This window comes from Lagenorhynchus albirostris, chromosome 10 (assembly GCF_949774975.1).
Source record: "Lagenorhynchus albirostris chromosome 10, mLagAlb1.1, whole genome shotgun sequence".
Taxonomy (NCBI): Eukaryota; Metazoa; Chordata; class Mammalia; order Artiodactyla; family Delphinidae; genus Lagenorhynchus; species Lagenorhynchus albirostris.
This window is the reverse complement of record NC_083104.1, coordinates 24,628,072-24,655,563: the sequence shown is the minus strand read 5'-3', so window position 1 is coordinate 24,655,563 and position 27,492 is coordinate 24,628,072. Positions and strand designations below refer to the sequence as shown.

The 27,492-nt window shown below is 39.0% G+C and overlaps 1 protein-coding gene across 18 annotated transcripts in view; it reads right to left on the bottom strand.

Moving 5' to 3' along the window:
* Positions 1–27,492, bottom strand: part of MAGI1 (membrane associated guanylate kinase, WW and PDZ domain containing 1) — a 621,597-nt gene that overhangs the window by 91,755 nt on the left and 502,350 nt on the right. For 9 of the 18 annotated variants that reach the window (XM_060161414.1, XM_060161399.1, XM_060161402.1 and 6 more), the window contains exons 5-9: positions 26,526–26,727; positions 17,862–17,944; positions 13,667–13,705; positions 8,412–8,469; positions 5,365–5,462 (exon numbers count right to left, since the gene is read on the bottom strand). In XM_060161414.1, coding sequence (XP_060017397.1) covers positions 5,365–5,462; positions 8,412–8,469; positions 13,667–13,705; positions 17,862–17,944; positions 26,526–26,727 — 480 coding nt within the window. The remainder of the gene's footprint in view (positions 1–5,364; positions 5,463–8,411; positions 8,470–13,666; positions 13,706–17,861; positions 17,945–26,525; positions 26,728–27,492) is intronic. The other 9 variants (XM_060161416.1, XM_060161418.1, XM_060161400.1 and 6 more) reach the window with 2 other exon arrangements.

Sequence of the window (27,492 nt, the reverse complement as noted above, 5' to 3'; positions counted from 1 at the left end):
TGTTTACATATAGTCTGTAGCTGTTTTCATACCATACGGGCAGAGATGAGCAGTTTTAATAGAGACTGTATGAATAGCAAAGCCTAAAGTATTTATTATATGGCCATTTACAGAAAAAGTTTGCCAACTTCCATGCTATGGTCTATATTTATTATATTCAATATTATAATAAGAGAAGTATTATACTTGATATACATATACCTGATATTCACTTATTACATTGAAGGGGTACTAAGCCTATTATTTTTAAAGATTGCAATGAAAAATGAGGAAACACCTAAGCATCTATTAATAAACAGATGGCTAAATGAAGTGCAGAGATTCATAAAAGGGAATAATATGCAGTCATTAAAAATTACAAGGTAGGAAACCTTCAAGATGGCGGAGGAGTGAGACATGGAGATCACCTTCCTCCCCACAAATACATCAGAAACACATCTACATGTGGAACAACTCCTACAGAACATCTACTGAACGCTGGCAGAAGACCTCAGACCTCCCCAAAGGCAAGAAACTCCCCACGTACCTGGGTAGGGCAAAAGAAAAAAGAAAAAACAGAGACAAAAAAATAGGGATGGGACCTACACCTCTGGGAGGGAGCTGTGGAGGAGGAAAAGTTTCCACACATTAGGAAGCCCCTTCGCGGGCGGAGACGGGAGGTGGCGGAGGGGAAGCTTCGGAGCCACGGCGGAGAGCACAGCAACAGGGGTACAGAGGGCAAAGCAGAGACATTCCTGCACAGAGGATCAGTGCCGACCAGCACTCACCAGCCCGAGAGGCTGGTCTGCTCACACGCTGGGGTGGGCAGGGGCTGGGAGCTGAGGCTCGGACTTTGGTCGGATCCCAGGGAGAGGACTGGGGCTGGCGGCGTGCACACAGCCTGAAGGGGTTAGTGCACCACAGCTAGCCGGGAGGGAGTCCGGGAAAAAGCCTGGACTTGCCTAAGAGGCAAGAGACCACTGTTTCAAGGTGCGCGAGGAGAGGGGATTCAGAGCGCCACCTAAACGAGCTCCAGAGACGGGCGCGAGCCGCGGCTATCAGCACGGGCCCCAGAGACGGGTATGAGATGCTAAGGCTGCTGCTGCCGCCACCAAGAAGCCTGTGTGCGAGCACAGGTCACTCTCCACACCTCCCCTCCCGGGAGCCCATGCAGCCCACCACTGCCAGGGTCCCGTGATCCAGGGACAACTTCCCCGGGAGAACACACGGTGCGCCTCAGGCTGGTGCAATGTCACGCCGGCCTCTGCCGCTGCAGGCTGGCCCCGCACTCCGTACCCCTCCCTCCCCCTGGCCTGAGTGAGCCAGAGGCCCCGAATCAGCTGCTCCTTTAACCCTGTCCTGTCTGTAGGAACGCCCTCAGGCGACCTACACGCAGAGAGGCAGGACCAAATCCAAGGCTGAGCCCCAGGAGCTGTGCGAACAAAGAAGAGAAAGGGAAATCTCTCCCAGCAGCCTCAGGAGCAGCAGATTAAATCTCCACAATCAACTTGATGTACCCTGCATCTGTGGAATACCTGAATAGACAACAAATCATCCCAAAACTGAGGTGGTGGACTTTGGGAGCAACTGTAGAGATGGGGTTTGCTTTCTGCATCTAATTTGTTTCTGCTTTTATGTTTATCATAGTTTAGTATTTAGAGTTTATTATCATTGGTAGATTTGTTTATTGATTTGGTCGCTCTCTTCGTTTTTTTTAATATATAGATAATCTTTTTGTTTTTCCTTTTTTTCTTTTTGTGAGTGTGTATGCTTCTTTCTGTGATTTTTTCTGTATAGCTTTGCTTTTACCATTTGTCCTAGGGTTCTGTCTTTTTTTTTTTTCCCGTATAGTTTTTAGCGCTTGTTATAATTGGTGGATTTGTTTTTTTGGTTTTGTTGCTCTCTTCTTCCTTTTTTCAAATTACTTTTTATTTTTTTTTAAAAAATTTATTTTAATAACTTTTCTTTTCCTCCCTCCCTCCCTTCGTTCCTTCCTTCTTTCTTCTTTCTTTTTTTTCCTCCCTTTTCTTCTGAGCTGTGTGGCTGACAGGGTCTTGGTGCTCCAGCCGGGTGTCAGGGCTGTGCCTCTGAGGTGGGAGAGCCAAGTTCAGGACATAGGTCCCCCAGAGACCTCTTGGCTCCGCATAATATCAAATGGTGAAAGCTCTCCCAGAGATCTCCATCTCAACGCTAAGACCCAGCTCCACTCAACGACCAGCAAGCTACAGTGCTGGACACCCTATGCCAAACAACTAGCAAGACAGGAACACAACCCCACCCATTAGCAGAGAGGCTGCCTAAAATCATAATAAGGTCACAGACACCCTAAAACACACCACCGGACGTGGTCCTGCCAACCAGAAAGATCCAGCCTCATCCACGAGAACACAGGCACTAGTCCCCTCCACCAGGAAGCGTACACAACCCAATGAACGAACCTTAGCCACTGGGGGCAGACACCAAAAACAACAGGAACTATGAACCTGCAGCCTGCGAAAAGAAGACCCCAAACACAGTAAGTTAAGCAAAATGAGAAGACAGAGAAACACACAGCAGATGAAGGAGCAAGCTAAAAACCCACCAGACCACACAAATGAAGAGTATAATAGGCAGTCTACCTGAAAAAGAATTCAGAGTAATGATAGTAAAGATGATCCAAAATCTTGGAAATAGAATGGAGAAAATACAAGAAACGTTTAACAAGGACCTAAAAGAACAAAACAGCCAACAATGATGAACAACAAAATAAATGAAATTTAAAATTCTCTAGAAAGAATCAATAGCAGAATACCAGAGGCAGAAGAACGGATAAGTGACCTGGAAGATAAAATGATACAAACACATGGAGAGATATACCATGTTCTTGGATTAGAAGAATCAACATTGTGAAAATGACTATACTACCCAAAGCAATCTACAGATTCAATGCAATCCCTATCAAGCTACCAATGGCATTTTTCACAGAAGTAGAACAAAAAATTTCACACTTTGTATGGAAACACAAAAGACCCTGAAGAGCCAAAGCAATCTTGAGAACGAAAAACGGAGCTGGAGGAATCAGGCTCCCTGACTTCAGCCTATACTACAAAGCTACAGTCATCAAGACAGTATGGTGCTGGCACAAAAATACAAATATAGATCAGTGGAACAGGATAGAAAGCCCAGAGATAAACCCACCCACATATGGTCATCTTATCTTTGATAAAGGAGGCAAGAATATACAATGGAGAAAAGACAGCCTCTTCAGTAAGAGGTGCTGGGAAAACTGGACAGCTACATGTAAAAGAATGAAATTAGAACACTCCCTAACACCATACACAAAAATAAACTCAAAATGGATTAAAGACCTAAATGTAAGGCCAGACACTATAAAATTCTTAGAGGAAAACACAGGCAGAACACTCTATGACATAAATCACAGCAAGATCCTTTTTGACCCATCTCCTAGTGAAATGGAAATAAAAACAAAAATAAGCAAATGGGACCTAATGAAACTTAAAATCTTTTGCACAGCAAAGGAAACCATAAAAAAGACAAAAAGACAACCCTCAGAATGGGAGAAAATATTTGCAAATGAAGCAATTGACAAAGGATTAATCTGCAAAATATACAAGCAGCTCATACAGCTCAATACCAAAAGCACAAACAACCCAATCCAAAAATGGGTAGAAGACCTAAACAGACGTTTCTCCAAAGAAGATATACATATTGCCAACCAACACATGAAAGGATGTTCAACATCACCAATCATCAGAGAAATGCAAATCAAATCTACAATGAGGTATCACCTCACAGTGGTCAGAATGGCCATCATCAAAAAATCTACAAACAATAAATGCTGGGGAGGGTGTGGAGAAAAGGGAACCCTCTTGCACTGTTGGTGGGAATGTAAATTGATACAGCCACTATGGAGAACAGTATGGAGGTTCCTTAAAAAACTAAAAATAGAACTACCATACGACCCAGCAATCCCACAACTGGGCATATACCCTGAGAAAACCATAATGCAAAAAGAGACATGCACCACAATGTTCATGGCAGCACTATTTAAAATAGCCAGGACATGGAAGCATCCTAGGTGTCCACTGACAGATGAATGGATAAAGAAGATGTGGCACATACATACAATGGAATATTACTCAACCATAAAAAGAAACGAAACAGAGTTATTTGTAGTGAGGTGGATGGACCTAGAGTCTGTCATACAGAGTGAAGTAAGTCAGAAAGAGAAAAACAAATACCATATACTAACACATATATATGCAATCTGAAAAAAAAGAATGGTTCTGAAGAACCTAGGGGCAGGACAGGAATAAAGACGCAGATGTAGAGAATGTACTTGAGGACACGGGGAGGGGCAAGGGTAACTGGGACGAAGTGAGAGAGTGGCATGGACATATATACGCTACCAAATGTAAAATAGATAGCTAGTGGGAAGCAGCTGCATAGCACAGCGAGATCAGCTCAGTGTTTTGTGACCACCTTGAGGGGTGGGATAGGGAGGGTGAGAGGGAGATGCAAGAGGGAGGGGATATGGGGCTATATGTATACGTATAGCTGATTCACTTTGTTATTAAGCAGAAACTAACACACCACTGTAAGGCAATTATACTCCGATAAAGATGTTAAAAAAAATTTAAAGGTTAAAAAGAGGTAAATCTATATTAAGTAGCATTGAAATTTGTGCAAGAAATATATTTAAGTGACAAAAACAGGTCACAAAACTAATACATATACAAATACATAATATATTAATATATATAAATTATGATCTACTTTTTGTAAAAAGATGCATATTTGTACATCCCCAGAAAATTTCTGCACAGTGTTTATTGCTGAGAGTGGGATGGGAACCAGCAGGACCTCCACTGGCTTAAATGGAGAACTTATATGTTCTCCACTCCTGAATTGTTCATATTTTTGTGAAGAGCGTGAACTAACTTGTAGTTTTTTAAAAGCACTGAAAATTAACAGCGTTTTCTGATTCTTATATGTAATGTTCCTAAAATTAAAAGTTAGTTCCATACCCAGCACCTCCTCTTAACGTGCTAAAAGTGGTTTGGATTTAGATACCAGGTGCTGTGCAAAAGCTACTGAGCACAAGGTAGTTCTTTCACCATCAGAAACGTTCTCCAATCTAACGGCAGCCCCTTTCTAAATTAGAGTGGAGCTTGGGTGCTTTTCAACTGGGCCCCCCACTTTAGCTGTCCAGGTTCAGGGTATGGAATCTAGCAGAGGCTCTGCATTACTCCCCACCCTTCCAGGACATCCAGTCCCCAGCATGGCAAAGGACTTGATGCCCGTGGCCAGTTCTGACCACACGGGGGTGTCAGCGCCCAGGCTTTGCCCGGAGCTCCTTGGCCCACAGATCACGGGAGAGCGAACCTTCTGGCTGCTGCTGCTGCTGCTGCTGTTGCTCCAGCTGCTTCTTCCGTTTGGCTTCTAGAACCGGGTTCTCATATTGTGTCTTCCTGTTGATGTGGCTGGAGCAGAAGGCAGATTGCATTCAGTTAGGAAACATTGCATCCCACAAGCAAAAAGCCAATCAGTCCAAGTCCCTTGATTAGACCTGAGCAAAGCAGGTGGTCTGAGATGTTGAGCACCTTGTGTCAAAAAGCAGTTAGGAAGATACGATCAAATAAAAACAAAAATGAATGGTTTCCATATACTGACTGCTTTTTGTCCCAAGCACTGTGCTACCAGCTTTACATGCATTTTATTTTTAAAATCTTCAATAAATGCTAGGATGGAGGTCCTATTTTTATTCCTATTTTATGGATAAGGAAGGGAAGTTTCTGAGCAGTTAAGAAACAGCTCACCTAACAAAACAGAACTAGTCAACAGTAAAGAGGATTCAAGCTCAGACTGGCCTGCTTTCAAGTCCCAGGATTATAACCACTGACTCTGCCAAATGCCCAAGGAATCACGTGACGGGAGGGTGTTTCTTTAATTCAACAAGAAGTCGATTATAGAATTATTTTAAAAGGAGATTAAAGTGAAGATGTGGTGTTGTCTGTAATAAGTAATGCCAGAAATTCTGCGTAACTTTCTACAACAGAGTTCACGGAAGCATAAGCATTTCCCAAACGATCAAGTTAAAAGAAGGACTCTGCCAACATCTGTCAACTATTCTGATCAATAGGCATGGAGTCAGGATTCAAAGGATAAGCCTTAGGCAAAAAGACTCCAAATGCAGATAACCTAAGCAAATGTGATGTGTTCAAAGTGACAAAGACCCAGATACTTCAGATGGCTCCAAAACTAATAAGGCCAAGGCAAGATAAAAATACACACACACACACACAAACATATATATAAATCCAAATGCATATTTTTTGCCATCACCCTATTTAGTGTATGTATATGTATATACACACATAGTACACAGACACACAAGCATAAACATATTCCTATCTTTTTTCCTTCATCAAAATCATACTTCATAAGAAGTTTGAAAATATTCCTATTATGTGATTATTTAGAACTCAAAATATTTTTTCAAGCCAGGCTTTATTTTTTAAAGCCAGGCTTGTCAAGTAGGGTGGATAGACCGACTACCCTTAATTCCTATTATAGGACTACTTGTTTATTTCCTAATTCTGGTAGGCCATTTCATGCTAAGATATAGTCTAACATTCACAGGCACATGGATCTGAGAAGACAGGGAGGAGAAATGTATGGTAAGGTAACAACTCGCCCCTCACTCCAAGTCTCTTTATCCATCAAAGCTACTAGTCATTTATTCTTTTTCTCTTTTGATGCACAAATTATTTGAGGGAGAACTCAAAACAAGCCCCAATTAGACAGGAGCCCCACTGTATATCTGGGAGAAAAATGATCTGTAGGGCACACAGAGGAATTTTATGAGGGTCAGGGAAAAGACTAAGATCACCTTTCTTTCTCTTTTAAATTTTTTAAAATTAAAATTTTTTTTATTGAAGTATAGTTGATTTACAATGTTGTGTTAATTACTGCTGTACAGCAAAGTGATTTGGTTATACATACATACATATATATATATGTATACATTCTTTTTTAAAAAAATGTTCTTTTCCATCATGGTTTATCACAGGATACTGAACATAGTTCTCTGTGCCATGCAGTAGGACTTTGCTGCTATCCATTCCATATGTAAAAGGCTACATCTGCTCACCCCAACCTCCCACTCCATCCCTCCCCAGATCCCCTCCCCCTTGGTAAACACCACTCTGCTCTCTATGTCTGTGATCCTGTTTCTGTTTCACAGGTAGGTTCATTTGTGTCATATTTTAGATTCCACGTATAAGTAATATCATATGGTATTGGTCTTTCTCTTTCTGACTTACTTCACTTAGTATGATAATCTCTAGATGCGTCATGTTGCTGCAAATGGCATTCAAGTTGGCCTTTCTAATGCCCCCCATTCCCAATCCTTCTGTTAGGTAAAGAGGTGGCAATGTGAGTATTGACCAAAGACACCTGCTATGTTGAACTCGTAATTTTTTACAATAAGATGCTGAGCATTTTATGGCCTGGCATTGTTGCATCATATGTTTCTATCACCAGGGTATTTATACGAATAACTTTTCATTGCTAGCAGCATGAGTGATAGAAAGCGTTCCAGTGATAGAAAGCGTTCCAAGTTATCTTCATTGTGGCAGGTAGGATTTTGATGATAGAACATTTATATGGCATGTGTTTCTTTTGTAAGATCTTTTATTATTACTCATCTTTCTCAGAGGAAATGATGTAAAACATTTTTTCAATGTTTACCCACTTAGGTTTCTTTTATTTTCTTTGAGTATCATCCTACCAATATATAACTGTGATGAAAGGACCAAGTGTATGCCTCTTGCTAGAATAAGGTACATGGTAAAGAGGCAGTGATGAGGGTTTGAGACTCTTAGAAATGGAACACAGGAGCCACAGGTATGGTAAAGGCAAAGAGGCTTACACAGTCTTGCCACTTAGGCTAGTTCTCAATTTCCTTCTTAATTGCGGCAGCGTTTCATATATTATTTAGATCTGTCTGACCCTTCTGGAAAGTCTGAATGAATAAATAAATGATTACTGAGAACTTCAGACTTAAGCAGGGCAAGAAATAGGCAAAACTGATTCTTTTCCTGAAGATAAACAACCCATACTCAGTGTACTGACTCCTTGCTTTTCTCATTCATTCAACTAATACTTATTATTCAGTACCTGCCATAGGCCAGGACTATGTTGGGCTTTGGTAATACAGTGATAAACAGAAGACATGAATACTGCCCTCATGGATTTTATAATATAATTTATCATCATTAGATTTGCTGAATATTTTTTCATTATGAAATTAATATTATGTTACTATTATTATTCTGTTTGTGCCTTATCACAATGGCAAACTCTGTTCAGCATAAGTGTAAATAATTACAGAAGGGTGCAAACTCAAATGTGTTTTAACAGGCACTTACTCTACATAGTAGATACCATAGACAGGGTCATCAATCTTTTCCCAACCAGCAGGCAGTTCTGAAAAAGAAAAGAACATTCAGACCAAGAAGAGCATATTCTTGAAGAGCCTAAGGATTTTCAACAGCTGGGTTAGGCAAAAAAAGAAAGACTCATAAAATAATGCCTTAAATCCAATTAAAACTGCGTATCCTAACCAAAAAAAAAAACAAAGAGTGAGAATTATTTTATTGGTGTATTTTTCTACACGAAGAGCAATTCTTTACTGATATTTTGCACAAGCAAATGAAACTTAATAAAATGCAGTCTCAGGTGCCTTCATTCTAAATCAACTATTAAATGAGATTTTAATGGAAATATAGTTAAGTTTTGCCTCGAACGCCTAGTTCCTATTTTAAATATTTGCTGTTTTCTCATTTTATTGCTAGACTACCTTATTACACAAGCAAAAATGGATGAATGTTTCCTTTCATTTTCGATACAATAGTGCCGTTTCTGCTCTCCCTGGAATAAATTAAAATTTGCATCTTATTTTCTCCTTGTTCCTAATTAAAATGCTACCGAGTAAATAAAAACTGGCCACATGGAGTTGGATTTTTGAATTGCACACATCTACAACTCAATTGCTATATCTGGACAGGCCCATCTTCACCGGGGCTGTGCCTATGAAAGCAGAAACACAGGTCCTGCTCTCCAAGACTCACTACCTAAGGGGGTAGACTATTCCTCTAAATGTGGTGGTAAAATGGCATTGGGTGATATGTGTGCCTTTCTGAAAACTCACCTGTGCTCTACCGAACTTCATAAGGTTTCATATCAAAGGCTGCAACTTCATTAACTAGGTAGTAGTGGGTTCTGTCATAATAAGAACCTACTGTGAAAAAGCCCACTGCACCAGATAATTCGGTGAAAGAAGCAACTACATTGTGTTTTGCGTCGTTAAACAAGTCTTCAGGCAGAGCAGCACTTCTCCTTAAATCTCTGTCCCTTCTTTTTGGTTCCAGGTAAGAAATGGAGTCATGTGCACGTGCACATATACACACACAGGGCTAATTACTTAAAGTTTATGTTTTGCTCAGATTTGGCTGCACATCAAGAGACATTAATTTCATGGTTTTTGCTACACCTGATATTTGTTTTCAAACAAAGAGACAGGTTCCCCCCTTTGCTTCCTTTTTTTAAACAAAACAAAACAGAACACTTAGCAGGTCTTAAGGAAGTCTTTGGATTCTGGGAGACATAAGCTACTAAAAGGCAAGGCAGGGCCAACGTGCAGATGTTGATATAACTTGGCATTTTTGTACACAGCGTCTTGCGGACGGATGCAAATCAAATGCCTGGGAAATGGTTTCCCCTTACAATGCTGGAAATTGCCATTTAAATGCAAACGAACCAGGAAAACGTTTCCAAAGAGTTGGGAAATCAGAAGATTACAAAAAGGCTAATTGGTGCCCACGCATGTGCTTGTGCTGCCATGGGGCAGAAGAGCGAGTGGGTGTGAGGGGACCACATCATGTTTAACCAAACTTCTTTTCAAAATCTGTAACCTTGATATATGGCCTGATTATCTTCAGATAAAATAGGGGAAAAAATTAAGAATTCAATTCATTCCATTTATTTGTCAAACATTTATTTAGTGCCTACTGTCTGCCTGAAGGTATGCTAGGTGCCAGGTACACAAAGATAATTACAAGTGCACCAGCTGGGCAGACAATTCATACATCATCACAGGGTAAGCGCTTTGATGGAGGTCCAAGGAGGCTGCAAGATAAGAAGCCACCTCTGGCTTTGCCCTGTCACCTACTCAACAATTTACATACTAGAGTTGAGACATGAGGTCAGTCAACTGGTATTTCTGGATGATTGTAAATTGAAACACATCTTCTGGGACAGATTAGCAAACTCCAGAAATGTTCCAGTTTTTCCAGCTATAACTCATTTAAAATTGAAAAGACAGATTTCTCACTTCCCATGTGGTGATTAACTTAATAATAGGAATTAGTCTCTGAAAGCTTAAAATAGAAATGGGTCATCGATTTAGAAACAGAAGATGTTTGTCTTCCAATGTGCCATTTGGTTCTAAAAAGTTGAAAATGGCAGAAAATACTGAAGCCCAGAAAATGATGGCGTTACAAATTTTTTCTTTTTTCTAAACTACTCTAAAGATACATAGAGAGCCACACCCCCATGTCTAACAACTGTCAGACATCAGAACAGTCTGTACAAGATGTCACCGAGATTTCAGGTGGCTCAGACCCTTTTGGGATTGTCCAGATCTTGGTCTGAACTTTAGCCCTTATGTTTTTGTTTTTGTTTTTTTAACATCTTTATTGGAGTATAATTGCTTTATACTTATACTATATAACATATATATACTATATAACATATATATACAAGTTATATATACTATATAACACAATGGTGTGTTAGTTTCTGCTTTATAACAAAGTGAATCAGCTATACATATACATATGTTCCCATATCTCTTCCCTCTTAGCCCTAAGGTTTTATCAGTCTAGTGTTTGGCTAGCTACTTAACATCTCGAAACCACATCTTTGTCCTGGATTTACCTCAAAGGTCAACTGTAGACTAAATAAGGATGTTTGTAAAACCTTTTACACAGCACCTGGCACCTAAGCTCAGCTAATGGCAATGGTTCTAGGAAAGCCCAAAAGGAACTGGACAACTCTATATGGCCTGCTTGCTTGCTGTTCCTACCACTAAAAATCTCATGTTGTACTAATTATCGCCATGGAAGTGAATATGGAGCAGAAAAATGTTCCAAGAGTTGTGTCAGGGCACAGATTGAAAGTCATGTTCACAGTCAGAGATATGGTTCTACACTGTAATTCAGTGTTGATTGGGAGGGGATCTCATTTCCCTATCTAATGAATACTCTGTAATTCGAAAAGAAGGTTCTTCAAGTGCTTTTTCATTCTGGGGAGATTACTGCAGAAGATGTGATAAATTCTGCAAAACCAAAGTGCATAATGGAGCTAGTGACCCAGCCCAGACAACAGAGTTCAGAAATGACAATTCTGCAATCAAATGATCTGTGTCCAACACCCAAGTCCACCGCCCCTGCCTCTCAGAGGCAGATTATAGAGAGGGTTTCCTTGTCACATCTGCAATTATACTGTTCATTGAAAACCTGACAGTTGCTATTGTTTGCAATTAGGATCCTCTTATTAAGAAAATGGGCAGTGAGCTTGTCAAAGGCATCTGAAGTGAATGCAAGGAAAAACTGTGCGTGTGCATGTGCGTGTGCGTGTGTGTGTGTGTGTCTGTCTGTCTATCTGTGAATAAGGACATATTTGGGCCATTTCTATTATACATGTTGCTCTCCTGCCCCATATTAAACACAAAAAGTATCATAAGGAAACACTGAAAAGTCCAACAAGAAAGAATTAGTTACTAAATCAGAAAACTGGCAAAATAACATGTGCTGATCTCAGGGGCAAATATTAAGACATATTATTATTAAGTCTCCTCTTAAGCCCAATGAGAGCTCCTCTTTCAGCCCCTCTTTACAGGTAAGGAACAGGAAGCTAAGGGAAGGTGAATGACTTGCCCAAGGTCACAGAGCAAATAAGTGGCGGAACCCAGATATGAGTCTAGGCAACCTGCCTTGACCCCAGAGACAGCTCCCACTTCACCAAACCATCTCCCAGAACTGTGGCTCTGGCCATGAGAAGGTAAGAAGGTAAGTAAGCCAGTAAAACTTACTTTGTAGAGTCTTTAACAGCACAGGAAAGTTTCTACAATGTTACAGATACATGAGAAAAGAAGACAATTGATTCTTTCCTGAAAACTTCAACATTCAAGCTTCCACAGAAGCAAATAAGGCTGTGCCCCTATGCACAATGGAATTATCTCACCAACTGCCCACACACAGTGGTGGGCACTCACACACATTAGTCAGGTGGCCAGAGTAGTTTAAATTGGTTCCACAAAGGATCGAGGCACTCATTTTTCATCTGGAAAAGCTAGTTCTGTCTTTTTCAATGATTTTATCTAATATCACTGGATTGATACTTTTTTTCTTAATTTATAAAATGAGTTTCAAATTGTTCTGTCACACAGGTTGAATCTCAAGTCACTCCTACCACAATGACCACAAGGACAATTTATTATACGTCTTTAAAAATAGATCTTTCGGGACTTCCCTGGTGGCGCAGTGGTTAAGCATCCGCCTGCCAATGCAGGGGACACAGGTGCGAGCCCTGGCCTGGGAAGATCCCACACACCGTGGAGCAACTAAGCCCGTGCACCACAACTACTGAGACTGCGCTCTAGAGCCCGCGAACCACAGCTACTGAGCCCGCGTGCCACAACTACTGAAGCCCGCTTGCCTAGAGCCCGCACTCCGCAACAAGAGAAGCCACTGCAATAAGAAACCCACGCACTACAACAAAGAGTAACCCCCTCTTGCTGCAACTAGAGAAAGCCCGTGCTCAGCAACAAAGACCCAACACAGACAAAAATAAATAAACAATTAAATTTATTAAAAAAAAAAAAACAACGCTGAACATAAAACATTTAACTTAGCAGGGAATATAATTCAATATATTCCAAGAGGAGAGATAAAAGAGTTTGGAATTATCTGCTAATGTAAATTATTTCTGAACTGCAAGAGCTTGGACTAATCAAGACTTGATTTCCATTGACATACACACTCTGAGGAAAATGACACATATAAACCCAGGATCCGGTTTTCAAGCCATTCACTATGGTTACAAAGTCAACACGCAGCTTGTGACTGAGTAACAACATAATACTAGGACTTAGTACCCATTCAGCTAATCAGTGGAATTGCTGTACTGCTGTTACTCTAAGATCTTTCAGCTAGTCTGGAAGATTTTTGTTTTGCTCTTCTGTATTCCCCATGGAGAAAGCCACCCACACCAAATAAATAAAGAAATGAGCCTGAGATAGATTATAGGAGAGTTGAAGGGACATGGCAAGCATCTATCCCTGTTTTTTCTTACTCCTCAATTTACGAGAGTATCCGGCACTGATCTGCTAACTCTCATTCTAGTCCCAATTCCCTCAGACTTCTTCTTTGTAGACACAACTTATTACAACTCTGTGTGATGTCTGCAGTCAGACACATGGGTTGTATACGATTGACCTTTCGTGGTTAAGCCGGAATGAAAATCATAATTGGAGAAGTGCAAACTAAAGAAACAGAGGGATTAAGCAAGTCACTGGGGACCAAGGCAACCAGGGCAAGTTATGCAGGCTGGGAGGGTTTACCTAGTTCACTGTCCAGCTCCTCCGTATGGATCCCTTCTTCTCCAAAGGAATAGCAGGAATGAGACAGAAAAGAGAGAAAGAAAAATTCAGACACCAGCACCAAGAAAAGAAACTCCCCTCAAGAAAAACAGCAGCAAACACATCACTTTGTTTTGTCCTTACCTGCATTGTGGCTTATTTCATTGGCTTGACTACTCAACTCGAGACCTCAGCGTAAATCATAAAACGGGAAGAGCTGATATTGGCAACATAATTATATGGCTCACTTCCTTGCATGGCAAAATAGGGTTTGATCGGTTGTAAAAGATGACAAACACCTTTGCGGTTTCAACGTCCTTACGTGGCAAGTCACTTATTACAGGTCTTATTTCAAGCAAACAAAGCTGTTAGACCTTTCAATATTAGTCCTTTTAATCCTTCAATAATCTTCTAATCAGCGAGGCAAAATTACTTAACTTATAAGTAATACCGCTGCCTGAAAAACGGAAGGCGAGGTCAAATTGAGAATACAGGTTCTAAGGTGAGCTACACTTCATCGTCTTTCAAAAGGAGTTAGAAAAATGAACTATGTCAGGATGATATATACATGGGGGAAGTGAGGCTTCATGGCTGCCCCAAAGGGAGCAGTGGGAGACGGAGCTTACTTTGTATAAGATTTCTAAGTCAAACAGCTCAGAAATAATAGAATGAAAATGTTCTCTGTAATTTCAGGGAGCAAAACAAGAGAAGATCCTCTCCATTCTTGACCGTCTCTGGCTGTCAGTAAAGCATTTTATTTTGACTGCGAAGAGAACACAGGACAGCACACAACACATCATGGCATAGACAGTCACTCCAGCTACACAGCGGGTGGCTATCCCCTCCACTCTAAGCTCCACAAACACAGGGATCAAGCCTGTTTTCACTACCGCAATACGTTCAGTGCCCACTGAAGTTTTTGATACATAAAAGGTACCAAATATTTCTCAAATGGATGAATGAATGTATGAACAAATGAATCGATTATTGACTCCAGTCACCAACGCGGCCCTACACACCTTGTAAACTCTTGATTTAAAAACTCTCCAACTGCCAACAATAAGGTTGACACTGGTATTGTTTCCTAAGAAGGGAATCTTATTTACATAAAATCGTTCATGAAAATGGCCTTTTGGATACTATTTAAAATATCTTTGGGGGCACTCGTTCATTTCCTCAAAAATTCTTTAATGAGAACTACTATGTGCCAGTCACTATGCCAGGTGACAGCGACGTCGAAACGAGCACCAACAGGCACATCTCTATCCTTCCGGGAAAGGAAACATGGCCAAAGCTCACATAGATAAAAATTAAATTAAAACTATGGTAAGTTCTCTGAAGTTAAGATACATAATAGATTGACCTAATCATATTTGGGGGCAAAGTCCGGGGCAGAATCCCTGAGCTGTCATCTGAAGGTTATGCAAAATTTAATGAAAAGACTTAGAGTGAAAAATGACTAGAATTTAAGCTCTGCAAGAGCAGGGCTTCTTGTTTATTGTGTTCAATGATACATCTGAAATTCCCAGAATGCACTGGACATAGAGAAGGCATTCAATAATTATTTGTGGGATGTAAGAGTACTCTAAGAAGGGAGAACTGCACATCTAATGATCATGGAGCAGCAGCTTGATGAGGACTCGTGGGGATGAAGGACAGAGTATGGGTTGGAACGAGAGTCAGACAAGCTTAGAGACTGAACCACAGAGAGCTTGGAGACACAAGCTATGGACTTGGCATTTACTGAACAGACCACAGCCATTAAACAGGGCTTGAGGCGGTGGTGATAACACAAACACATTTTAAAAAACTGCTCTGAGTACGGTGCAAGAAGGAGAGTGGGCAAGAGTCTGGGTGGAAGATGAGCATGACCTTGACCAGCATGGCAGAGATAGTGAAGAAAATGGAGAAAATGGATTCCAGAGACATTTGGGAGGCAAGGTGAACTCAACTGGTAGTACATGGGTTAGAAGTGGGTGTTAAGAAAACTAAAACGTCATGAGGGACTCTTAAGTATGTATGAATTTACCCTCCACTGAGATGGGGAATACTTACAGAAGACCAGATTTGGGGTGGAGGTGGAATCATTAGTTGGGTTTTAATCAGAATGAGTTTAAAGTCTCTTTGAGACAAACAGTGTTATTAAAGATTAAAATACTGGCCTGGAGCTCAAAGGCAAGGTAGAAGGCCTCTAAGTGAACTACTAAAACACAGAAATAACAACAGGACTTATACACTGAAGATCAAAATCCAAACTAGTTTCTGACTTTATCGAGATAGGAAAAAGAAAATAGAACATTTTTACAATAAGTATGATGCCATACTGTTACATTTGATATGCATGTGACCTACAGAGAATAGAAAGAAACACAGGAACAATATGGTGACCAACAATGTGATTCTTCTTTGTGTCATGATAACAAAAAACAATACAAGGCAGCTTTGTGGTAACTGGCAAGAGAAAAGGCAAATATGGGAACTGATGATACCTGCCACTGTGGTATAATCTGGTTATATACTTATAACATTTGTGTATAAAGGCACACAGACATACATATAGTTTCTAGCAGAAAAAGAATCTATGAATTCTAATGGTGAATGGACAATTACTAAGCATTTGGTATGAATACATACTTGTTCCAAAGGGAATAACATTAACACCAATGACATGAATTCTAAGAACTAAAAATAACCAGCATTGTTAAGAAAAACATTCAGTAATTCTACTCAATACTTTTACTCCATTTTTCTCTGTAAAAGCTACTGGAGCCTTCTATTATCTATAAAATTATATTAACAGGTATTTTCATACATTCCCAGTATAGTTATAATGGATACTGACAATGAAGATCTGTTGGTAATAAGAGGGCCTAAAATGGCTTCAAAATCATCAGGCATCAAATAAAGATTAAATTTTGTTCTGAGAAGTTTTATGGTTGGAAGTATTTTATGTTCTGAACTTTGAAAACTGGTCACCTCTGTATTATATATTAAATAGAATATGTGAATAATCAGGACAGTCCATTATCCTTAAGCATGCAAAATGATGCAGCTTCCACGCCGGTTCCGTTTCTTCTTCAGGACTCAGCAACCGAAATAAAACCAGCCTCTCAGCTATGCCTCCTCAGTCAGAAGGATTTGCATTTCCAGTTGAAGTCACCCAGCTAAACGTGAACACGCAATTCTAAACGTGAACACGCAATGTAATCTGCGATCCACATATAGTCTGGAGTGTAAGGTTTTGACAGGATCATATTTTACGGGCTTACATTTTCAAACAAACCTCAAATTTATACGGACATCAATTCTGCCCCATAGGATAAATTAATAAAGTTTCACTATCTTACAGTAAAATGTGTATTCAAAATTATACTACTAATTCAAATGCCAGAAATCAATAATGAGTAGCAAAGCAAGCCATTTCCCTTTTAATTCGTCCATGTCAAAAAGCAATTTTGGTAGAACTTAGGATAGACTGGAAGGGAACACATTTGTTCCATCTTAATTTTCTTTTCCTTTTGCAAAAGTAATTAGAAATTCCAAAGCCTTGAAATAAACTTTCCTTTTTTATGATAGTAACTCTTATAGACAATTGATTCTTTCTTCTTTTAATTAGCAGGGAGAGTGGGGCTCAGTCTCTTTTGTGGAAGAATAGAGTTTCTCATATTTAGGATATACTCTAAATCACACACAGACTCCCAATCACAACAAAATCTGCTTTCTTTATGCTGAACCTGGAGAAATAATCAAATTATGAAGTATGAAGAGTTCAAGAAAAGTTCCTGATTTTTTTTTTCTCTAAGACTGTCACAATATATAATTAGCGTCCAATAAGTGAGTGATCAGAGCATCTTTGGTTTCTAAATTCCTAGAGACTTTCTAGAATTTTCTCCAAGTTCCTGAAGGCACAGGTTGCATCTACATTTGAATACTTTCTGACTGTGCTGAAGTTCTGTTTCTAACAGAGAACTGAGGATGCCTTTATGTTTAAACAAATCATTCTTTGAAAGCAATTTTGCTGATTTCTCTCCTGCTTTTGGAAACCATAATGCACTTACTAGAAACTGGATTACCTTTCAAAAACCCATGGTTAGAAACCCGGTTGACCTTGCTACAATGCTTTAAAATTTGCATGTGTGAACAAGCCCCTTAAACCCAGACCTTCCTAGCTCCTTACCATCATCTTCACACTCTTCCAGAGGCTTCTGCTGCTTATTCAGGCACCGAGGGTCTAACCAAGATGTTGTTTTTGTGTTATGGCTGAAATCCAGAAACAAAAACAAGAAATATGTTTGAAAAGAAAAAAAAAAAGGTAAAAAGCTCAATGACAGAAGATTTAAACAGTCTTGAACATTAACTCTCTTCTACCAAAGAAAAGATACTGTCTAACAGCAAACCGAGGCCAGAAGAGAGCCCCGGTTTGGAATTATGAAATGCCTTGAAGAGGGTCTTAGGGAGGCTGCTTCCTTACTCTAAGACATCACCATTCCATCATGGAAAGCTTAAAATGTAATACCAGCTTTATTTTTGAAAACTGAGCTCCAAATCATACCCCTTGTCTATACGGCCTACTCTTGTCTAGGCTTATTTTAGTCTTCACATTTGTCAAAGAGCGCATTCCAATTTATTTTCAATTTGTCTATGACTTCAGCGTTGGATGCTGGAATTCACAAAGAAGGCTGCTATTTCACTCGTTATATTACATAAGAATTCCCAGGACTGTGTGAAACTACTTCAATCCATGCAAGTGGCTTGAAGCAGCTAAGACATACCATTCATCACAGTATCCTAAATTATGCTTCAGACATAGTGAAGGCAACCCCAGATCACCTATCCCAAATTGAACCGAGACCAAGGAAAAGCTTGGAAAAGCTGCACATGTCACCCCACTTCCTTCTGGAGGGTCTAGCCCAACCAGAGAGGAAGTGTTTCAATAGACACTGTTCCCTTCAGTCATGTTAGAAATGCCAGGAGAATGACTAGGAGAATTGACCGGAAGCATATCTGGGACAAACTTCTGCTTGAGCAACCAGTCCACTCTATGCAAACTAAATATGAGGAGCAAAGAACTACAAGTCCAGTAGTTCAAGCTGCAAACCAGAAACGAAACATAGAAAATTAAAAAAAAAAAAAAAATTTTTTTTTTCGAAGTTTACGTAGTAAACTAATGTCTGAAGTTTTGGTTGTAAATACATTGAAAAAAATTATCAAAGTTTTTAATTTTAGATTCAAATCTTATTAATTGTTGGGAAAAAATTGAGGCTTAAGTGAAAAACAGAATGTGCAAATGTGTACAGACATTATCTCAACTGTGTTAGAAGAAAAAAACAGGGCTTCCCTGGTGGCGCAGTGGTTGGGAGCCCGCCTGCTGATGCAGGGGACACGGGTTCGTGCCCCGGTCCGGGAGGATCCCAGGTGCCGCGGAGCGGCTAGGCCCGGGAGCCATGGCCGCTGAGCCTGCGCGTCCGGAGCCTGTGCTCCACAACGGGAGAGGCCACAAGAGTGAGAGGCCCGTGTACCGCAAAAAAAAAAAAGAAAGAAAAAAAAGGAAAGAAATAACAAATGAAAGTTAATACAGTTACAACTAAGATCACCAACAGCACTTATTTGTCCTCTTAGAACTATCATAATCTGTTATGTCATTTACATATAAATTACAATTTACTTAATCCTTACAAGAACTCTATGAGAGGAGCATTGTTAGCATTAAAGTGATTACTCCCCATTCTCCACATGGGAAAACTGAGGACAAAGATGTAAAGAAACCTGCCCAAGAACACCCTGTTGATGCATGGAATCAAACCCAGGGAGTCCCGCAGTAGAACCCATGGTCTGTGCTATTCCTACATAGTAGGAGTGCAAAAATGGTCACTGATGGGAGGGAAGATTATGTGTGATATTTTAAAAAACACTTTTTTATCTCAAGATAATTGTAGATTCACATGCAGTTATAAGAACAAACAAAGAGAGATTCCACATCCCCCCTTACCCAGATGCCACCAAGGGTAACATCTTGCAAAACTATAGTGCAAAGTCACAACCAGGATACTGACAGCCAGTCAACATATGGAACATTTCCATCATCACAGGATCTCTCACGTTGCCCTTTGACAGCCAAACCCGGTTGCCTTACAATCCCTCCCTTCGAAACCCATTTTTAATCCCTGGCAACCACTGATCTGTTCTCCACGTCCATACTTCTGTCATATCAAAAATGTTATATAAATGAAATCATACAGTATGTAATCTTTTGGGACTTGCATTTTTCATTCAGCATAATTCTCCTCGAGATTGTTGCATACATCAATAATTAATTCTTTTTACTGCTGAGTAGTATTCCATGGCATGAAGGTACTACACTTTAACCACTGAAGGACATCTGGGTGGCTTCCAGTTTTTGGCCATTTGGAATAAATCTACTATAAACATTTATGCACAAGCTTTTGTGTGAATGTAAGTGTTCACTCTTCTGGACAAATGTGCAATGGCTGGGTCGTATGGTAACTGCAATGTTTAGTTTAAGACACTGCCAAACTGTTTCCTGGAATACCACACAATTTTACATACCCACAAGCAATGTGTGAGTGATATAGTTTCTCTGAAGCTTCACCATCATTTAGTGTTGTTACTATTTTTTATTTTAGCCATCCTAATAGCTATATATATACCTAGGATATCTTTGTGGTTCTAATTTGCATTTCTCTAATGGCTAATGATGTTGAACATCTTTTCATGTACTTATTTGCCACCCATATATCTCCTTCAGTAAAATGTCTGTTCATGTCTTTAGTTCATTTTCTAACTGGATTTTTTTTTAACTGTTGAGTGTTGAGAGTTCTTTATATATTCTAGATACCAGTCCATTTTGAGATGTGGGGTTTATAAATATTTTCTCCCCGTCTGTAGTTTGTCTTTTCGTTTTCTTAACAGTCTTCTGCAAAGCAAAAGTTTTCATTTTGATGAAGCTGAATTGATCAATTATTCCTTTTAGGAGCATGTTTTTGATGTCAAGTCAAAGAACCCCTTTCCTATTACTAGGTCTCAAAGACCTTCTATGCTTTTTCCCCCACTAGAAGTTCTATTACTTTACATTTTGTACTTTATGATGATCTATTCTGAGTTAATTTTTTTCTTTTTTCTAAGGCATGAGGTTTAGGCTGAGGTTAATTTATTTGCTTCTGGCTATACACTTGCTCCAGCACCATTTTATTGAAAAGGCGATCTTCCTTACATTGAATTGCTTTTGCATTCTTTGTTGAAAATCGGTTGGACACATTTGTGGGCCTGTTTCTGGGTTCCCTTGATCTATGTGTCTATTTCTTCATCAATACCACGCAGCCTTTATTACTGTGGCTAGTTAATAAGCCTTGATATAGGCCAGACTGATTACTGTGACTTCATTCTTCTTTTCCAAAACTGTTTTACCTATTCTAGTTCCTTTGCCTTTCTATATAAATTTTAGAATAAACTTGTCTATACTAACAAAAAGCCTCACTGAGATTTCCACAGGATTTATATTAAACCTGTACACATATTTGGGGAGAACTGACATCTTCACTATACCAATTCTGAGTCTTTCAATCCATGAATAGAGTAGGTCTCTCCATTTATTTAGACTTTCTTTGATTTCTTTCATCAGTATTTTGTAGTTTACGGCATACAAAATCCTATACATGTTTCATTAGATTTATACCTAAGTGGCGTTTTTTTTTAAAGTAAATGTGAATTACATTTTCTTTTGAATTTTGTTGTCTGCTTGTTCATGGTTAGGATATAGATATACAACTGATGTTTGTATGCTTATCTTTTATCTTGCTGAACTCACTGATTCTAGAACTGTCTTGTACATTTCTGGTGATTTTCTAGATAGATAATCTGTGTGTCTTTTCTTTCCTTTTATTTAGGGCTAGAATTACAGTAAAATGTTGAATAAGAGTGGTAAGAGATAATATCCTTGGCTTATTCCCAATCTTGCAGGGAAAGTTTTTTGTCTTTCCCCATTAAGTATAATGTTAGCTGTTGGTTTTTTATAGATGTTCTTTATGAACTCAAGAAATTCCCCTATGTTCTTATTTTCCTGAGAAATTTCTATCATGAATGAGTGAATTCTGTCAAATACTTTGCATCAATAAAAAAGATCATGTGATTGGTTTTTTTCTTTACTGGGGTCTTAATATGGTGGATTACATTGATTAAATTTTCAAATACTGAACCAGTCTTGTATCCCTGGAATACTTCCCACTTGGGCATGGTGTATAATTTTTTTTCTGTATTATTGATTACTATTTGCTAATATTTTGTTATAGGTTTTTGCATCTATATTCCAGAGGATATTGCTCTGCAGTTTTCTTTTTTTTTTTTTCGTGGACTATCCTTGTTTGATTTGGGTAACAACTTAATACTAGCTTCTTAAACATAATTGGGAAGTGTTCCTCCTCTTCTATTTTCAGGAAGAAATTGTGTAGAAATTTAATTCTTCTTTGAATGGTTCTCCAGTGAAATCATCTGGTTTCCAGAATTTTCTTTTTCAAGAGTTTTTAAATTATAAATTCATTAGGGCTATTTAAATTACCTATTCCATATTGGATGAGTTGTGGTAGATCATGCTTCTCAAAGAATTTGGTCTATTTCATCTAAGTTGTCAAATTTATATGTCCACACTTTCTGACAGCATTTTCGCATCTTTCTGATGTCTTCAGGGTCGGCAGTAATTCTTTCTTTAAATTTTAATATTGGTAATTCACACCTTCTCTAATTTTTTCTTTGTCAATCTTGCTAGAGGTTCTTCAATTTTATTAATCTTTTTGAAGAATCAGCCGGTTGTTTCATTGATTATCTCTGCTGTTTTTGCTTTTGATTTCATTAATTTCTGCCCTTTATTGTTTCCTTCCACTTATTTCACATTTAATTTGCTTTTCTTTTCTAAGCTCTTAAATTGGGGGCTCAGATTGTTGATTAGAGACTTCTCTTTTCTAATATATATGCGTAGTGCTATAAATTTACCTCTCATCACTCCTTTGGCTGTATCCCACCCAAGAGGGTGAGGAGTTCCTTGTTACTACTGGGTAGAGATGGGAATTCCAGCTCCACACTAGGGCTCTTCTGACACCAGCTTGGCTGGGAGTGGTAGGAGTGCCTTATTACTGTTCCCACTAACTCTCTGAGGAGGCTGGGGGCCACTTTACCACTGGTGGTAAAAATGCTGACTCTTCACCAAACCTCCTCTGCCACTACCCCAGTGGGGAGAGAGGCTGCCTTGTTACTGCCATGTCAGGATGGGCATCCAGGCTCCCCCAACGTGGTCTCCATTGAAGTTAGATGAAGAAAGGGGGAGTGCTCATTACTGCCGGGCTACAAAGTCCCAGTTATCTTCTGAGCCTTTTTGGACACCACACTTGCAGGGAGGTTTGAGATCCTAGTTATATCCTGTGAAGGGTAGAGGACTAGGCTTCTCACTGATCTTTGCTGGTAGAGGTGGGAGCACAGGCTTTTGTGTCTTGTTGGCTGAAGCCCAGCAGTTATTCAATAAAAGCTTCCTGCCTTGCAGGATACCCCTTCCTGGTCCTCTGGCTAGAGAGAGTAGGCTTTTATGAGGGCTTTGTTTTTTGGTCTCCACTTGTTGGTGTTTCTGAATTACTAGCTTCTTCAGTTCCAAGTCCGAGTTATATGAGGTAAAACAAAAACTCAGGGAACTCACCACCTGTCATTTCTGTGATCCCAAGTTCCCCAGCCAGTCTGCCTTATTTTTATCTCCTTTCGAAGTCTTCTTATGTCCGTTTTCTTTATAATATCCAGAGTTTGTAAGTCCATGCTTACTTTTTTAATGTTCTTAAATTCCGGTATTTCTTAGATTTCCCATAAACTGTAAAGCTAACACAGACACATATATGTAAAACAAGGTAGATCTGATTCTATAGAAATTTAACTTGCTATTCAATGTAAGATACTCTAAGATGAAGTTCTTCAGAATGAAGGGCACCTGAAATCTCATTAACCAGGATATATAATTTAGGCTAAAATAAAAATGGTGTGTATCTAATAATTTAATATCTACAGAATTTGATAGCTGCAGACCAAATCACAGAGTTGTCATAATAAGCCATACTTTTGCCTAAATTTTCTATTAAACATTAGGCCAATGAAGATTGGCCTGGCATTGGTTAAAAGCTAAATTAGGTTATGAAAAGTAAGCAAATCACTGTACTCTCCTATAAATCAGCCACAGTCTTGGGTCTTTACTAACCATTTTTACTAAGCACAGTCCTCACTAACCATCAAAATAACCAACTTTCTTTTTTCAAATTCATCAAGTCAGTCTTGAGCAAAACTATTGATACATTCTTTTTTTTAAATAAATTTATTTTATTTATTTTTAACTTTTGGCTGCGTTGGATCTTCATTGCCACACGTAGGCTTTCTCTAGTTGTGGTGAGCAGGGGCTACCCTTCGTTGCAGTGTGCGGTGCATGGGCTTCTCACTGCGGTGGCTTCTCCTGTTGCAGAGCATGGGCTCTAGGTGCACAGGCTTCAGTAGTTGCAGTGTGCGGGCTTCAGTAGTTGTGGCACGAGGGCTCGGTAGTTGTGGCTCATAGGCTCTAGACCGCAGGCTCAGTAGTCGTGGCACACGGGCTTAGTTGCTCTGTGGCATGTGGGATCTTCCCGGACCAGGGCCCGAACCTGTGTCCCCTGCATTGGCAGGCAGATTCTTAACCACTGGGCCACCAGGGAAGCCCCTTTCGATACATTCTTTTCTAAAAATTTGAGTTTCACATATTACTCTGTATTAGGAATTCCTCTGTTATATTTTCCTTTGCTCAACGTAATTTTTCCTTACTAATGGACATAACTTTAAAGGCAATTTATTGCAAAAGCTAAGTACAAAATTCTAAGCTTATAGGTGACATCCATTTTTATAACATTTAAACTCCTCTGTGGTAACCAAATGATGATGATAAAAATGGTAACAGTAACAATAATGCTCAGTAATTAATACTAGCCCACGCTTTACATCCATTACCTCATCTAACTCTCACGAAAATGTGACAGGGTAGGCATGATCCACAACATTCATGTCCTTCTACACACAGGGAAAACTGAGATGCAGAGAGGCAAACTCAAGTTCCCAAGATCATATAAATAGTAAGGGGTAGAAACAACATGAGTTTTTAGGGGAGCTCTTAACCACTATACTTCCCTAACTCCCAGGAAAAGACTTCATCATCCACCCCTGTCTGCAGTCAGCATTTGTCATGAGCATGAAGACAGAAATATGGACTGTCCCCTCCTTCTGGTTGGAAAATAACCCAGGAGGTATAGTTCACTCATCTCCGATTTCCTAGGTTAGTTCTGAAAGAGGGTGTTACGAGACCCAAGCCTTTTCCCTCACTCCCATGTCCTTAGGATAATTATACTTTCTTACCCTTGCTGATTTTTCTAATTACAAAATATATGCTAGAATATTATTTGAGTGGAAATATATATTCAAACCCCACAGACATGTATAATGTAGTTAAGAAAATAAATTCTTTAAATTCCTTACTTAACTCAAACTCAAGTGTTAATAGATACTTCCAGAATTTTTCTAGACATAGAACTATATCTACATATTCATGGAAAACAAATATATACATATAATAACACAGCAGATATGTGTATATGCCCATGTATTTTACAAAGGTGAGACACTTCATATGTTATTCAAAAATGTCCTTTGTTATTGTTCCCTGAACAGCAGATCTTCAACGTTAATCTATTGGGTTGGCCAAAAAAGTTCTTTCGGGTTTTTCTGCAACATCTTATGGAAAAACCCAAATGAACTTTTTGGCCAACACACAGTATTTGAGAAGAACAGACTTACCTATGTTTTTAATTATTTTATAGATTAATTGATCATTTTGTTTTTCTTTTTTATGGTACATAAAACTATGGTGAATCTTAATAGGGAATCTCAACAATAGAGCCAAAGTACAACATTTAAAAAATTGAGTATTGGTTAAGAAATTACATTATCTTAGATTTTCTAGAATGGTTTCAGTTTTATGTAATTTTTTCCTTTCCAGTACAGGTTATTTGTTAAATATTTAACTACATAATATTAAGTTTTTAATTTTGAAAGACTTTTCACATCTCTATATTCTCAAACTTCAATCCTTATACCTTACACCATGCAAAAAAATTAACTTAAAATGGATCACAGACCTAAATGTAAATTATACAACTTCTAAAAGAAATATAGCAGAAAAAGACTGCATTTTGACTTTGAGTTAGGCCAAGATTTCTTAGCTTCTACACTAAAAACACAATCCACAAGGGGAAAAAAAAGTGAAAAATTAGACTTCATAAAAATTAAGAACTTCTGGCTCTTCAAAAGACACAGTTAAGACAATGGAAAGAAAAGCCAGACTTGGACAAAATGTTTGCAAATCACACATATAATAAAGGAATTGTATCCAGAATATATGAAGAACTCTTAAAACTCAAAAAAGAAAAAAAAGGAAACTACAACCCAATTAAGAAAAAATAAGCAAAGGATTTATATATTCTAAGCAGCTAGATATATTCTTCATATATAATACCATAATTTATATATACACCATAGTTTAGTTGTCTAACTCTTTAGGGAAATTATTAATCTTGTGCTTCCTCCAGCTCTTCAGTTTCAATGATTAGGATGTTATGCTAATTGCTTTTTTTGTACAAGGCTCGTTAAATCGTAGGAGAGAAGACCATCAGCACACGATCAGTCCTTTTACAATAAATTTACATCAGTAGCTGCTAGAGAAAGAGAAAGAAGGGAAATGGAAAAAGAGAGAGAGATTCAGGTAGAAATAATGGTACTTTACTCTATAAAATAGACTTCTCCGTTTTCGGTATAGGCCATCTCCCAGTTTTCAGGTAGAGGACCTAAATTATCCTCTGCAGAAAGAGGTAGGTATTGAGGGAACTTCTGAGAAGGGTCCGTGATGGGAGCGGCGATGATGCTACTATTGACAGGCGGGAGCGTTGCTTCTTGAAGACTGTGCTCTTCTTGGTCACCAGAATCGGCTGTTTAATCATGGGGAGAGAAAAAAACCATCGTCAATCATACCCCAAACTGAGGTGTTCACAACTGTGGGCATCTATATTCTTAAAAGCCTTCATCCTTTCCTAATTGCTGGACATCGACTATACTGTTTTATTTAGATGAAAGTTCTTTTAATAGAAAACATCAAAATGATGAATCAACTTGATTTTACTGAAAAAGAAAGAAGGGAAAAACATGCTCAAATAATGAATTGCTCACAATCTTGGAAATATCAAAGAAGAAACACATTCATGACTCAAACCCTCAAGTCCCTTAAACTAAGAAGGCCATCAGGTCACAGACTGAGCTGCACTCTCATCCCGTAGGTATCATTTGGTTTCATGACTGAAGAGGACTTTTGGAGGCAAGAAAAAAATCAATTCCAAAAAGTTTAGAATATAAAGACAGCTCTACCACTGAGTCAGATTCTAGCCTCCTTGGGAAAAGTGAGGAGAATGTTACTGTGAAAACCAGGACAGTTACCTCCAGAACAGTATTGTGTTGGTGGACTGCTTTGACTTGAGTCCTGAAGGCTCTAAGTACCTGAGTCTCCTTGCCTTCTTATTAACTAGAACCATCAAGAGGTGATGTCATCGAAGTCTCCACAAACGGCATTGTTGACATTCTCAATCTCCATGGGGCTTTAAAACATATTAATCTGGGGATGTAGTCATTTTCTATCTCCCACAGTAATTCTCCTGCAGACATTTCTGATTTACTCAAAGCAGACTGAGGAATAATAAAAG